The 16,271-nt window shown below is 35.0% G+C and overlaps 1 protein-coding gene across 1 annotated transcript in view; it reads right to left on the reverse strand.

Annotated features, from left to right (window-relative positions):
• LOC150106556 (uncharacterized) overlaps positions 1–16,271 on the reverse strand; it is a 95,172-nt gene that overhangs the window by 25,621 nt on the left and 53,280 nt on the right. Inside the window, exons 3-4 of the mRNA XM_090393204.1 lie at positions 14,329–14,498; positions 1,982–2,111 (exon numbers count right to left, since the gene is read on the reverse strand). Of these exons, the coding sequence (XP_090249330.1) occupies positions 1,982–2,111; positions 14,329–14,498 (300 nt within the window). The remainder of the gene's footprint in view (positions 1–1,981; positions 2,112–14,328; positions 14,499–16,271) is intronic.

A 16,271-nucleotide genomic window follows, 5' to 3' on the forward strand; every position in this document is an offset into this window, starting at 1 on the left:
AGTATTGAAATTAATAAAACAAAACATTTAATATAAGGTTATAAGATAAATACATGAATTCCACTTCTAAAATGAGACATTACAATTAAGTTAGTACATCGGGTCAAATCATTTATATTAATTCAGTCTTCAAAATCTTCACATACAAGTTTCACAGTTTTCTCAATTACAAAATTCCTTACTCAGATTAATACAACAGAATTTCTTGTTTAATTAGGTTGCTCATATTTCTCAGTTATACTCCACACTTAACTCTCAGCTGGCACTTATCATATCATTAAACACGGCAGATATTATTTCAAGGCAAATTATTTTTAACTTCTAACTTGGCGATATGCCACGGTAAATGTTAGAATGAGCAAAATGGAACTATCACTCAAGTCTTCATACACAGAAACAAATAAAATATGACTGTCCTTACCGGAATTAATCTTCAGCACGTCAGATTTAATGTGAGCACATCTCCAAATTATATTTATTACACCTATGGAACACATTTAAAAAGAATTCTTCAAGGTCATAACTAGATTATTATTTGTTGTGCTTCACAATTCTCGACGGCAACTATAGGGCAGATTGATGTCCTTGTTTACTACTTCACAACAAATGAAGCTCCGTACAATTCTTCCTAAAGGCTATATAGAAATAAGTAGTAATTCTAAGCTAACTTGATCTATTCTGAATCCTTCATTAACCTTCCAGTCCTTTAATTATCCAAATACGGCACCAAATTCCTATTAATGCCACTGCTGATTTTACTTTCAGCTATCTACAAGTTTTCACTTCGTCTCTGCACACTTTTAAATACTACTTTCTTGAATTTCTGCCCTTCAGTCCTTTTTATTTACTTTCACCCCCTTGATTATATCCTTCCTTCTTCCCCTTCAAAAACTCTTCCTCCTTCTCCATCTATATTACTACTCATATATCTTTCTTCTCCTCGTTATCGAAGCTCACGGTCTACCCACGCGTGTTCCATTTTATTTCTCTCTCCATGGCAAAGAACAAAGCGTAAACATTCACATTAATGTTACATAAGGCTATACTTTTACATTGAGTAATGAAAAACATTAATAAAATATTACAGTTACTTAATTTTCTCTTTCATTTCATTTACAATTAATAATAATAAAATATATGTTACAGTATATATATAAGGTACATTAAATTATATACATATAATTTCTCATAATATTATTGAAGGAATAAAGTAAATAAGATAAATGATATTTATCACTGGGTCCTTCCAATAATAAAATATACATTAAAATTATTTAATCAAATAATAGCTGATGAAATTCAGGAATAATACATGAATAATAATTCTTAAGCAAGGGATTAACAAATAATTTTTAAACAAGTCATGCTTAATATATGATAGGTTATGTTAAATGTGAATGAAGGACAAAATATACATAATAATTTCATTCACAGTTTAACACTGCCCAACAATATGATCAAACATAAAATGAAAACTGCAAAACAAGATTTGCATATTAAAAGTAATTGCAGCTTAATTCTAGATGCAGGAGTTAAGAAGTGCAACAGAGCACAAAGCATCACTGGATGCATCAATGCCTTATTTCAATCAATATTGCCTGGCTGATCAAATGAATAAAATCTCTGCTTTTCAACCAACAGACTGAGTTTTAATTCCAATGTGAACATGTATGTTTGTGAATTTTTTTGAATGGCAGATCATCATGTAGTGATGATCTACCATTCAAAACTGCTACTCTTCTTTTAGGAGGCCTGAAGTACAAACTGCTACTCCTCTTACAGAAGGCCAAAACTGTTTGAAAAAAAAGTATAATGACTGGCTTTCTAAAGCAGGGTTTCTGAATTATTTAATCCTGAGCACTAATATACTACAGATTTACAACCTTTTCTAGGTAAGATTAGACACAAAAATTTTATCTGATGTAAACATTTATGCTTATGAGGTAGGAGGAAAGAGAGAAAAAGAAAAGCAAATTATTACCTGTGTTAAAATATTCAAACAGTCTTCATGAGCATCTCGGCAGTGTATAACAAGTGGCAGTTTCAGTTCCAGTGCAATCTTTATTTGTTGTTTGAAGACCTCCTGCTGAATGTATTTTGGGCATGTATTTCTGAAAAAAATGTACAATTTATACATATCAAGCATTCTTCCCAATAATATTACAAAACAAAGTATAAGAAATTTAGCAAAGTTTTGGGTATTCTAATATCAAAATTATTAATTCAGAGATAAGCTTCTGGGTTAATGTCTGAAGAAAATGAGAAATTATGTCATATTATCTAAAAACTATTCAAATTATTCTGATATGCTTTCATATGTTCCAACTGAATCACTTTATTGTAATGAACTGTCGTCATGTTAAAATATTTAGATCTAATCACACTATTTAAATATAACATCAAAAGAAATTTCTATCCACTGATTTGTATTATATATATATATATATATATATATATGGGGTGCTTAAGGATCAAAGCTGTATAACTGAGAGGAGACTTCCACATAGCCTTTAAAGGAATGTGGAGAACCGACCAGCGCTTCTGACCTAATGTCCAATCCTCACCTTCTCGTGGTGCACCCTGTTGGGTATCTACTTGGATACTGAAAGGACAAGGATGGGCTGGCAATTTGGGATTTAGCCGACCAAATTGTATTCTTATTGGTTAAACCAAAATATAGAATGATGGTACAACATGACAAAATTTCATGCCGGCTGGGGCGTCGCCCGGTTAAACAAGGCCCCCGTTGTTTTCGCCAGGAAACCAGGGCGAACAGCGAAAAGTCAGCTACTGGAACAAATCTGAGGGCACACCTCCAACTCAACATCACCAGAGTTAAAGATCGGTACTATCAACATAAGAAGCCTGAATGGCAAAGAAATGGAGCTAGCTGAAGAATTAGATAAGTACCAGATCGACATAATAGGGGTGACTGAAACAAAAAAGACCAAAACTGGTGAGATCTTTCTGAGCAATAAATACAAAATGTTATATTCAGGCAATGACAATCAAGGAAAAGGAGGAGTAGCCATAGTATTCAACACAAAATACGAGGCTAATCTTCTTGAATGGCAGTCAATCTCAAGTAGAGTAATGTGGGCAAATATGAGAATGGGGAACTGGACAATGAGACTTATTTGTGCCTATGGTCCCACAGAAGGTTCTACTAAGGTAGAAGTGGAGGAATTTTTTGATGCTTTAGAAAAAGCAACTGACACAATGAAAAATGAAAAGTTGGTCCTTGTTGGGGATCTAAATAGCAGAGTAGGAAATGATTGTGAGACATACAAAAATATTTTGGGAAAATTTGGAGAAAAGAGCAAAGCTAATAATAATGGCAAATATCTGTTGGATTTCTGCTCAGGACATGGACTGGTTATTACTAACACCATGTTCCAACATAAAAATGTGCACAAATTCACATGGAGAGAAGAGGCTAGGAATAAGAAAAGTCTCATTGACTATGTTATTGTTGATAGTGATGTTTTCTCCCTGGTGCAGGACACCAGAGTGTACAGAGGATTTGAAATCGGAAGTGATCACTATTTAGTCTTGAGCAGGATAAAATTGAATTTCATATTGAAAAGAATAACATGTAAGAAAGTTTTAAAGCGAATAAAAGTTGAGCAGCTCTCAGATGTGAGCTGTAGACTAAAATACACAAAGATTATTGAAGGAAAAATGAAAGAGTTTGAGAACAGGAATCAAACCTTGGAGATTCATTGGCAAACTCTGAAGAAAACATTGATTGATTCTGCCAGAGAGGCATGTGGTGAGGTTGTTTGTAAGGATAAAAAAAATCAGAACTCCCTGGTGGACACAGGAGGTTAAAGAGGCAGTGAAGGAAAAGAAGAAAGCATACCAAAAGTTCCTGTCAAATAAGTCAGCTTGTGCTCTTAGAGAATATAGAGACAAATGCAAGAATGCTAAACACTGTGTAAAACTAGCTAAACAAAAGTCATGGGAGGACTTTGGCAAAAACATAGAAAATAAATATCAAGAAGGTGGCAAAATATTCTGGAGGTTGTTGAAGAAGCTTAAGAATGGAGCAAAGAGTGCTATAAAAGGAATTAGAGATGATAAAGGTGACATGAAAACGGGAGAAAAAGATATCCTTGAAGTATGGAGTAATTACTTTGAAAAACTGCTAAATGAAACAAGCAGTGATGACAGCACAGTGGTAAAAACACTGACCAGGCATGCAGTCAGCAATACATATCCATACTTGAAGTAGAAAAAGCCATCAAAGGCTTGAAATGTGGAAAGGCAGCAGGAGTAGATGATATTCGACCAGAAATGCTGAAGTATGGTGGTATAAGAGTCTTACAGTGGCTGCACTGCATAGTTCAGAAAGCCTGGACAGAGGGACGAATTCCCGATGATTGGAGTAGAGCTCTCATAGTACCCATATATAAAAAGGGAAATAAAACTGCATGTGAGAATTACAGAGGTATTTCCCTACTGAGTGTTCCTGGCAAGATCTATGCAAGTATACTTGAGAAACAGTTGAGAAGAATTGTGGAAGAAAAGCTTGGTGAAGAACAAGCTGGATTCAAGCCAAATAGAGGCTGTCAGGATCAGATCTTCACTTTACGACAAATAGTCGAGAAAGAATGGGAATATAACAAAGATCTGTATTTAAGTTTTGTCGATCTGGAAAAGGCATATGACAAGGTGCCAAGAGAGAAGCTATTCAATACGCTGCAGTTATATGGTGTCAATGGGACATTATATCAAGCAATACTTAGTCTTTATTTGAGTTCTAAGTCAGCAGTTAGAATTGAAGGAAGTACAGGAAGATGGTTTATGTTAAATCTGGTGTGAGACAAGGACGTACATTATCCCCTCTGTTATTCGTTATCTATATGGATCGCATTATGAAGGAAAGTGGTATTAAACATGATATCGAAATTGGAGATGTTAATATCAGCTCTTTGCTCTATGCGGATGATGTTATACTTCTAAATAAATCCGCTACAAGTCTGCAAGATTCTCTGACTAAATTGAATAGCTCTTGTAATAGATATGGTATGAAGGTCAGCAATAAAAAGACAATGACAATGAAAATAGGCAGAATCATTGAAAATGTCAACTGTGTTGTGAATGTTTTACCTGTGGAACAAGTAAAACATTTCAGCTATTTAGGCACGATTTTTACTGAAGATGGTAAATTAAATATAGAAATAGACAACAGAATCAGCAAAGCTGGTATGGTGGGTAGTCAATTGAATAAACTCATATGGAATAAGAGAGAAATTAGTCGCAACACTAAATTAGCTGTATACAAGACAGTGTTCAAACCAGTTTTAACTTATGGATCTGAGAGCTGGGTCAGAAGTAAAACACTTGACCAAAGACTAGAGACTTCAGATATGAGAGTCCTGAGAAAGATTATAGGCATGAACAGGTGGCATCAATGGCATTATCATATTAAAAACGAGGATATTAGGAAAGAACTTGACATTGTCAGCATCCAGGAATGCGTTAGCAGAGCTAATCTCAGGTGGTATGGTCACTTAAACAGAATGGGCGAGGAACGATTAGCAAAACAAGTGTTCTCTGCCAGGTTGGCAGGAAAACGACCGAGAGGAAGACCAAGATATAGGTGGATTGATACGGTACAAAGTGCTTTAGATGATAGAAATATAAGAGCTGATAATATTGGAGTGTTGACAAGTAACAGACTGATTTGGAGGAAAATTGTAGATAGGAAATTAATAATGATGTAATTTTTTTCATGTAGTACTATCATATCCTGTACACCTTTAGGGTACATGGCAGGAATTTGATGATGATATATATATATATATATATTTTTTTTTTCCTTTTTTCCTTTTTCTCTTTCGACTGCTTGCATACATGTGAACAGGTCTTGATAAAATCACTGACACACACAAAAAAAAAGGTTTTTTAATCATTTTCCCCACTTGATATTCTCATAATTTTGAAACAAAGTAATAAGTCTGAATTTTTTTTTCCAGTGAAGGATCTATTGAATAATGAATTATAGTTTATCAGAACAAAAGAAGGAAAAACAGGAATATAGATAAATTAATAACATCTAAAACAGCCCCCCGTGTGGTGGCTGGGGATTAAGAATAGCCCCATTACAGTCCAAGCATGTCATATGAGGCGACTAAAATGGGTACCCAGTGCCTGGGAGTATAGCTGGGTCACCCTGTCTCTGGAAGTCATAAATACGGAGGCCTGGTCCTCCAGGTTGGGGGATGACCTCACCCTGAAAAAAAAAAAAAACTTGTCACAAAATTTAAAGAAATAACTATTGGATAGACTAAATGGCGACAAAATTGTAAATGTCTTAAGGATATGAGAACTGGATCATGGAACATACTTTCTCTTTACCACTCTGGAGCTTTAAAAATGATGCTGAAGGAACTGGATAAATACAGGGTACTTGTTACAGCTATACAAGAAATGAGATGGACAGGAGAGGAAATCATGGAAAAGAAAAATATAGTTGCCAAAAGAAAGATCACATGTTTGGAACAGGTTTCATTGTAAACTCACCTCGAATGCATAGGTAACGAATTAAAGGACAGTTTTTTAACTACAGTTTTATCTGTGTACATGTTCCAACTGAAGAAAAGAATGATGCTGAAAAAGAGTTGCTTTATGATGAATTAGATAAGATATATGGGGAATGTCCAAAGAGGATGTAAAAATTATTATAGGTGATTTAAATGCTAAGATAGGCAAAGAGGATACACAGAGGTCAACCACTGGGAAATATAGTTTACATAATGAGACTAGATTAATCAACTTTGCTTCTTCAAGAAATGTGGTTATTGGTAGTACAATGTTTAATAATAAAGATATTCATAAAATGACCTGGAAGTCTCCTGATGGAGGCAGTTTGAAACAAATTGATCATATTTCAATAGATGCAAGACACCGATCCAATTTGATGGATGTTAGAACCTACAGAGGAGCAAATATTGATTCTGATCACTATTTGATGATATCAAAGATTAGAAGCAGAATATCTAATGCAAGGAAGATATATGGGTCCCATGCTAGAAAGTTTAAAAGGAAAGATTGAAGGAATTACAAGTTAAAGCCAGATATGGTGAGAGAATCTGCAGAAAACCTGTCTGGTCTAACCATTGGTGAGAGTGTTAATTAGGTTTGGGATGTTCTTAGGGATGTCATAATGACAACAGCAGACATAGTATTAGAAAAAGTCAGTAGAGTTAAGTATAACCATTGGTTTGATGCAGAATGTGAATGTGTAGCTATATTAAAAAATGAGGCATATAGACAAATGCAGCAAAGGAACCACACTTGTAAAGCTGTAAAGAAATATTGTCATCAGAAAGATTTCCAGCCTAGAACAATGTTATGTAGGGATAAGGAGGGTATAATTTCGAATGGGAATGAAATGATACTAGGAAGATGGGCAGAGCATTTCAATGAATTACCAAAGCCAAATATCAATTAGATGATATGGAAGAAAGCCAAGATCTAGAAACAGTTGAACCAGTACCAACAGATGGAGAAGTGGAGGCAGCTATTAAAAAACTTAAGAACAATACTCCAGGAATGGATAGGATACAAGTAGAATCAATTAAAAGTGCAGGTACAGAACACTTTAAGCAGCTGTGTCAACTTATCAACAAAATCTGGATTAATGAAACAATTCCAGACAAATGGAATCTGAGCGTAAATGTCCTGTCCATAATAAAGGTGATGTAATGATATGTTCTAACTATAGAGGAATTAATTTACTATGTACAGCTTATAAAATTTTCTCTAACATTCTATTTAAGAGACTTTATCCCTATGTAGAGAATGTATTGATGATTATCAGTGTGGATTGCATTAAGGAAGATCTACAAATAATTAGATTTTTAATATATGCCAATTACTTGAAAAATGTAATGAATTTAGAATTGAAACACACCACCTTTTCATAGATTTTAGAGCCGCATATGGTAGCATAGATAGATCTAACTTATTTATTGCAACAATGAAGGAACTACAGATTCCATGAAAACTTATTGCTTTAGTTAAAGCGACAATGAGAAATACTCATTGTCAGATCAAAATTCAGAACATGTTGTCTGATCCAATATATATAAAAAATGCTGTTTGACAAGGTTTAGCTTGCTTACTGTTTAACATAGCACTTGAAAAGGTTTTTAGAGACGCTGGCATTAATACAAGGGGGGAACTATTTTCTACAAATTAGTACAAATTATGGCATATGCAGACGATATCGATATTATAGGAAGGACACGAAAAGCAATGGAAGAAACTTTCATCAATTTAGAAAAGGCAGCAAAGAAATGAATTTGTGCAAGAAAAAACAAAGTATATGCCAGTAACTATAAAGATTTATGATGATAATCCTTCTCAAACTGAAATTTGATTACTTCTGATAGCCAGTTCCAGTTGTTGTGGAACAGTTCTTTACTGACACGTTGCATGTGGGCATACAGTCATTGCATTACTCCTAAATAATACTGACCATTCACTGCGATGCCCTCAATAACAAATTCATTCAATTTCAACACTGAAATTGAATCAGTGATGAAAAAAAAAAAAAACGACCATTGTCTTGACACGTGATTTTTACAATTTCATTTCTGGATCTGAAAACACCAACTTTCATCACCAGTGACAATTCTTTGTGACCCATCACGATCTTAATCAACTGCATGGATGAAATTTTGACAACATGCAACCTGGTGCTTTCTATGTTCGTGTGTCAATGTGTGCAGCACAAACCTTGAACAAATCTCTTTCTAAGATTAATCTGGCCATTTCCTTACCAACACCAAGCTGTAGAGCAAGTAGCCCAGTGGTTATTCATCTGTCATGGGCAACAATTTCCCTACCTTTCACCACATTTTCATTTGTCCATGCAGAAACTGGCCATCCAAAGTGTGGTTCATCCTCCAGAGACTCCCTCCCCCCCCTCTTTAAATGTTGAAAACCAGCAGAATACTTGTGCATGGCTCAGACATTCCTTGCTGTAAACTTTTTTTTTAGGTTTTAGTACACTTCTGTAGCAGTTTTTCCTAATTTACAGTAAAATTTTATCACAGCTCTTTGCTCCAAGACGCAACTTCTGACATGCTCCACTCATACATGCTTACGTGAAATGGTCGGCACACGAAAATTGCTGAATCACCCAACTCAAAAGTTGCACCCGTGATTACAACACACTATAGTGGTCAAAACTATAAACGCATTTGTTACTTTTATTCAAAGGGATGTCCTGTAAAAAATCAATCTCATTACTTAACTGGCACACTGTATTGTCGTGTGTGTTTTTGTGTGCTATTACAACTTTAGTACAGTGGTGCCTCGAAATTTGACAGTTGAATTTTGCAGGCTGGCGCATGCATGTGCATGAAATTGTGCAATGTCATTCATTATTTGTCATTTCTTGTTGGGCTGCATTGGTGTTTGCTTGTGTTGTTTGTGCTAATTTTCAGTTCTGCATTTTTCGGAAAGTAAAAATTTTGTGCATCTGCAGTTATTTTTTTGAGTGAAATTTAAGAATGGGTCCAAAGAGAAGTGAACATATGAATAATTCAGGAAAGAAGCACACTTGGTTGAGCATAGAGAAGAAAGAAATTGTAGATAAAGTGCAGAAAGGTAGAACAATTACAGACGTAGCTCAAGAGTATAGCATTCCTAAGTCAACTGTGGCAACAGAGAGAGAAGATTATGGGTGCTAGGGTATATGCTAGTACAAAGAAGATTTCTGACAAGAATAGATCTTCAATCAATGAGGGGATGGAAAAACTGCTTATCACCTAGATTAGAGAAAGAGAGATGAAGGCAGATCCAGTAACTCAGGCAATGATCTGTGAGAAGGCTAGGTTAATTTTTGAAGAATTGCAGAAGAAAATTCCAGGATGTATCTCAGATCAAACCAAGGAATTCAAAGCAAGTCAAGGCTGGTTTCACAGATTCCAAGGTAGAACAGGCATCCATAGTGTTCTCAGACAGAGGGAAGCTGCTAGTGCAGATAAAGAGGCTGCAGAAAAGTTTGTGAAAAAAATTTGAAGATTTAATTAGGAAGGATGGCTACCTGCTACAGCAAATTTTTAAAGGGGATGAAACTGGGTTATTTTGAAAGCACTTGCCAAATCAAACTTACATCATGCAAGAAGTGAAGCTCCCAGGATATAAGCCTATGAAAGATAGCCTTACCTTATTATTGGCAGCAAATGCAAGCAGAGACTTTAAACTAAAGCCACTTCTGGTCTACCACTCAGAAAATCCTCGGTGTTTTGGAAAGAAAATCATCAATCCAAACTGCCAGTGCCAGTGATGTGGAAATCCAATGCAAAAGCCTGGGTAGACCAGCAAGTTTTCAAAGACTGGATTTTTGAGGTGTTTGTTGCCCCGAGCATGAAGAAGTTCCTCACTGACAACAATTTGCTTTTGAAAGCACTGCGGATCCTTGACAATGCTAGTGCTCACCCTCAAGACTTAGAGGACATTCTTGAAATTGACTTTGACTTCATCAAAGTCCAGTTCTTGCCTCCAAATACGACGTCACTGATCCAACCCATGGATCAAGAAATGATCGAGTGTTTTAAAAAACTTTATACCAACGCTTTTCGACGTGACTTGCTTTTCTGACAAGACACTGTTGGAAGACAAGAGTTCAACATTCTCCATGCCATTTCCTTTATTAAAACTGCCTGGGCTAGAGTGACACAGAAAACCCTTCGTGCATCATGGAAGAAACTCGTTCCTAATTTTTCTCAGGATGAGGACAGTGCAGACCAAGCAGCTGCAGCCATGTGAGAGATCATTTCGACGGCAGAGAATCTTGGTATAGAAGAGATTGATGAGGCTGATGTAGAAGAGCTTGTAGAGGATCACTATGATGAACTGACCGTGGAAGAACTCAGAACTCTCAGCAAACAGCAAACAAAGGAGAGAGAGAGAGAGAGAAGAGGAAGGGAGGGGGGAAAGGGTAGCTGCGATTAAAGAAGTTTTATTCCATTGGGAGAAGGTGCAGTCTGTTTGTTTGGAATGGCACCCCCAACACTGTTGATGTGAGTAGAATGACAGACTTGTTCAACAACAACATCATCATGCATCACTTCAAAACCATCATGAAAAAGAGAGAGAGGGACAGTCCACCCTTGATCAGTTCCTCATCCCTGTTCAACCTAAGAGGAGACAAAAAGAGGTAGAACAGGATAAAGATGACATCCTTCCAACATCTAAGGCTCAATAGATTGCATGTATCTCAGATATATACAATAGTGTATTTTGTAATTTAGCGTGTTATAAAAAAATAGTAAAATACATAAAGTAAAGTAAATAATATGGTGTATTTCTCCCCCATTAGGGGGAGTGGAGTGGGGGTCTGACAACAAATTAATCTAGAAATTAAGTGGATAAAAATCCTATGTTGTTATATAGCCAGTAAGTGAAACTCAAGATCAAGAACTACGATCTATGAGTTTCATGCCGAAAAAACTATCGGCAAAGGCAATTCATAGAAATTAAGTGGATAAAAATCAAAGGTGGAGCAAAGCTTTTGCTCCACCTCTGCCTACGAATTGCCTTCGCCGATAGTTTTTTTGGCATGAAACTCATAGATCGTAGTTCTCGATCTTGAGTTTCACTTACTGGCTATATAACAACATAGGATTTTTATCCACTTAATTTCTATATTAAGTTGCCAGAAAACTAGCCATTTGGCTTTTTATCTTAACTATATAAATATAATTACACCTTTATGGCATTCGTATAGTGAAGGTATGTAAGTTCTTTTCACTAAGCTTTGATATCTTCCAGGTCTACCTACTCACTGATGAGACCTCAAAAAAGGTTGAAACCGGTCTGGGTAGTGACCTCTCCTCATAATGTAATGACAGTATTACATCTCCTAGGAGCTGTGTTTTACATTATGAGAGAATATCAAGAATAGTGAGGGAGCCTGCTCCACCTTTGCCTACGAATTGCTTTCGCCGATAGTTTTTTCGGCATGAAACTCATAGATCGTAGTTCTCGATCTTGAGTTTCACTTACTGGCTATATAACAACATAGGATTTTTATCCACTTAATTTCTATATTAAGTTGCCAGAAAACTAGCTGTTTGGCTTTTTATCTTAACTAAACAAATTAATTTATTTTCAATAGACTTATATGGGAAACATTGTCCCGCAATTCGACATTAGTTCAGCGACTGATTAGTGTCGAATTGCGAGGCACAACTGTATTGTATTCCTGAAGATGTCTATGTAACAGAGAAGATGAAATATTAATCCTGTTGTTTAATTATTTCTCTTTGCTGCATTCATTCCATTAAATGTAATTATGAGCATAAACACTTAACCCTAAATATATATTTATCTTTATATTTCTTTACCTTCTCTATTTGTATTGCTTCTTGATTTAATTCTTTCATTATCTTTTCACTTTTTTTGGGTCATTTCAAATATTAATCATTATCTTTTTGTTTTATTAAGCAAAATTCATTTCCCTAAAGCAGTGCTGATATGGTTAGTATGTATTATAAACTTTTGTCTATCTTTGTAGATTTAAGTAGAGAATTTATTAGATCTGTTATTTTTAAAAAGTATTTTGTTTTTCATATTTATGTCCTTTTTATTTTCACAGTAAATCATGCATCCTAAATAATATAATTAACTTGTTCCAAAATTCATTATATTACTATTTTAGTTCTAGATGGATCTTGATATTTAACAGCTACTATTTTCTATTTTTCTGCTGAGATTGATCATTCTAAAATCTTTAGCTATTTTCTTTCAGGTTTAAGATGGCTTTCTGAAGTTCATCATCATCAAATTCTTGATAGATATCCTCAAGCGATGTACAGGATATTACGATAGTGTAAAATATCGTGAGAAATAAGTTTAATGAATTTTCGCTAATTATTTTACAATTAAATTTTTTGTCTAGAATAATAAAATATAAGAATGTAACTATGTAGTTGCAATAATAAAAGAATTGTAAAGATGTATATGCTGTTAAAAGTGCACCTGCACTATACAAATGTTAATCAGAGCTTAAAAAAGACATAAGTCGGATTAGCGCCGAGCACCACAAAGGTCGTAAGGTCAAACGGCCTGTGATGACATGGGTTCATTCATTGCTCATGGCTAATCCTGGAATGTTCCGAATTGAGAACAAAGAACTGTGATTTGAATAAAAGGGCAATACAGCATGTGGTTCAGGGCTTTTTTCGACCTGTGGCTGACCTTTCCTGGACTTTAGAGCAGCACCTATGAGGGCTCCTTCCGGAGTAGAAGGATGGTTGTTTTTCCTGCCACCGATGCCTGATGTACTTTTGTAGTGTGCTCGCTCTAGGCTGCAGAGAGCCATGGTAGAACTCCAGTGCATAATTCGAAAGGAAGACTATAGAGGATTTGACCTGATAGATGTGTCCATATGTATCATTAAGGAATTGAACTTTCCTCTGGGAAAATTGCAAACAAGTAAGCCCTCATTTTGTTTTTGCAGTATGCGATACGATCGTGTCTAGAAATCATAAATAGAAAGAAAGAGGCTAATTGTTAACTGGCAGCTATATGTGAACTGAATGTTTTGTTTTAGGAAGGACTTGTTTTATTAATGTTATCTGATTCTCGGGATGCTTGATACAATATCTGAAATAGCCTTAATTAAGAAGTAAATGTAATGGAAGAGAATTAACTGTGTTAACGTTCTTATAACAATTGTGCATGCTTATGAGCTATATTTGTCCCATAGAGGATACTCTGTGATAAGTAAGATTACCTTTGTCCGATTTTGTTGCAATTATACCCTGATTAGTTTTTAATGACTTTACTGCTGCTAGTTCTTTTTTTGTAAGACTGCTACATATGGTTTTCTTTTTATTCAAAACACTGCTGATTTCTAAACAAATTTAATCAGCTATATTGTTTGGAAGAGACTTAATGCCTCTATGTGGTATATAACATCCAGTTTATTAAAAGTTCTAGGTGCTACTGCAAAGTTTAAGCCTTTATTAAGCAATGCAAGTTCACCATTATTTAGGGTGTGGCTAGATAGGTTGATCACATGAATATTGCCTGTATGTGGTTGGTTGCTCCCTGTCTCACTTATTTGTTGTTCACTGTTAGAGTTACTTGCCAGGGAAGAGATATCCTGATTAGTTAGATTTGTATGATTAGCATTCAAATTTTGGCGTTGTTTTAATGTGCAAGTATGAAACATCGAGTGGTTATTTTGGTTCATATTAAACTGAAGTTCTACTCTAACACGATAGTTGTTTCCATAATTTTTATAATCAATTCTGATCACCATGTAAGCATGAAGGAAAGGATGCTAGAAACAGAACTTACCTACTAGAATAATCCAGACCAATCTCTCCTAAAGCAACAACACTAGGATATTTTAAAGCCAACGTCAGGTGTTGTTCTGCTTCCAAATTATAATTCTGAGCCATATGGGGATGGCAACCAAAGGCACCATATACACCTCTTTCCTTCAGGAACTTTTCCCAGTAATTTTTCTGTGAAAAGTATACATCGTTAAACTCAACTGCAAAATAAACATAATTACTAAAGCATTAATAAATATATTTGTAATTCAAAGACAAAATAGCCATCACTATATTAAGTGAAACCAACTGTCATTTTAAATTATTTTCTCAACATAAAAAAAAAAATACATAGATGATCAGAGAATATCATCTATTTAAAAAAAAAAAAGGGGAATTGGCAGCTGAGCATTGAATCCACTGGTGCCATCATCCCGGTGTTGATTAAACTGATCACTCTGGCATTTGGTTGAAATCAACAATGGAATATCATTCTTCTGCAGTGACAATTTATTATCTCACTAACCGATTAGCACAGTAAAGACAATTTTGGCATATGTGCTATCATTTCAAACTGTTTTGCCTAATTTAGATTTGTAATACCACATACACTAGTCTAAATCATCTCTTTTGTTGATAGTATTTTACAAAGAAATCAGTTTGGTTACAATACAGCACAAAGCCTATGTAGCATACATTTCACTGTAACATGTATCAATGGAGGTACTTCAGCAATCTTCACGCATGATGTAGAACATCTTTTAAATGCAGGCTGTGAAGATATTCTCCATAATACATCCTGATCTATACCTATCTCTCAAATGAAAACTGTGTAGCATAGAGGTTCCTCAATCTTTTTTTTTTTTCCCATTGAGTTCAGAGCACTTTTCAAATCGTCATTTCCATCCCTTCCCCCCTCATAATGCCATCCATGAAAAATTATAAATATATATTACATTATTACTGTGGACTGGCTAAAGATCAGATCATCCAGAAGCCATGCTAATAAATACCAAATGGTATTTTTTCAAACCACTTCAGGTGCCAATAAATAGGATTGTGGTTTCACAGAACTCACCTAAAGTTAGCCCACCTAATGGCATTCACATCTAATACACGCTGGAACTCTAACCCACAGCCTGTAGGCTGGAAAGCAGAGTTTGTAATCCAACAGGCTAAGATGTGAAAAACTTATTCACAATAACTTAAGTATCTTCAAAAACTGTATAAAGAAATTCTGACAGCTAATTTTAGTATTATCTTTTCATGGGTGTATATTTAGTATGGTTTTACTCTTTTGACAATAACATAACTATTTCCTTACAAATTCATAAAATGTTAATGAAAAACCTGAGCGTGACATTTCTTGCAAATATCATTAAGGTGAAATTTCACTGAGCATTCATGTTCAAACGTTTATATTCCAATTCATTAATTTCCAATGAGTCTAAAGAAGTCTATTTCAAAACTAACTGCTGTTTAATATTTTTCCAAAAGGCTTAGGCTTGCCTGAGGAGGAAACGGTCAATATCATATGATTGATTTAAAAGCCAAGATGAAGTGCTTGCTTGATACACCTCAACCATCAATACAAATTTCTGTATACTTCCATGAAAGTCAAAATATTCTAAGCTAAAAGTCAAAGTATCAGATATATCCCAAACTGTTTCTGAGAGTTCCCTACAGCATAAAAATCTGTAATTATTTTGTTTTCATTAAGGAAATGAATGTATGATAACTGCACTTTGCCACCAGTATCAAATATGTCAACTTGCAGGGATCGAGTAATCATGCTTCTTTAAACATTGTCCTCTATATCTCTTGAAAAATACCAGTTATCATCCTTGTTAGAAAGATGGATTTTTGTTTTTGATTTTCTGCTTTACTTCATCACCAATTCATGACATGAGTGTGATACAGAACACAGTGTAGGAGGCAGAGTGAAAAGCAAGCTTTATATATCAA

The sequence above is a fragment of the Typopeltis vanoorti genome, chromosome 5 (genome assembly GCF_054136105.1).
Source record: "Typopeltis vanoorti isolate ZY-2024b chromosome 5, IOZ_Tvanoo_1.0, whole genome shotgun sequence".
Classification (NCBI taxonomy): domain Eukaryota; kingdom Metazoa; phylum Arthropoda; class Arachnida; order Uropygi; family Thelyphonidae; genus Typopeltis; species Typopeltis vanoorti.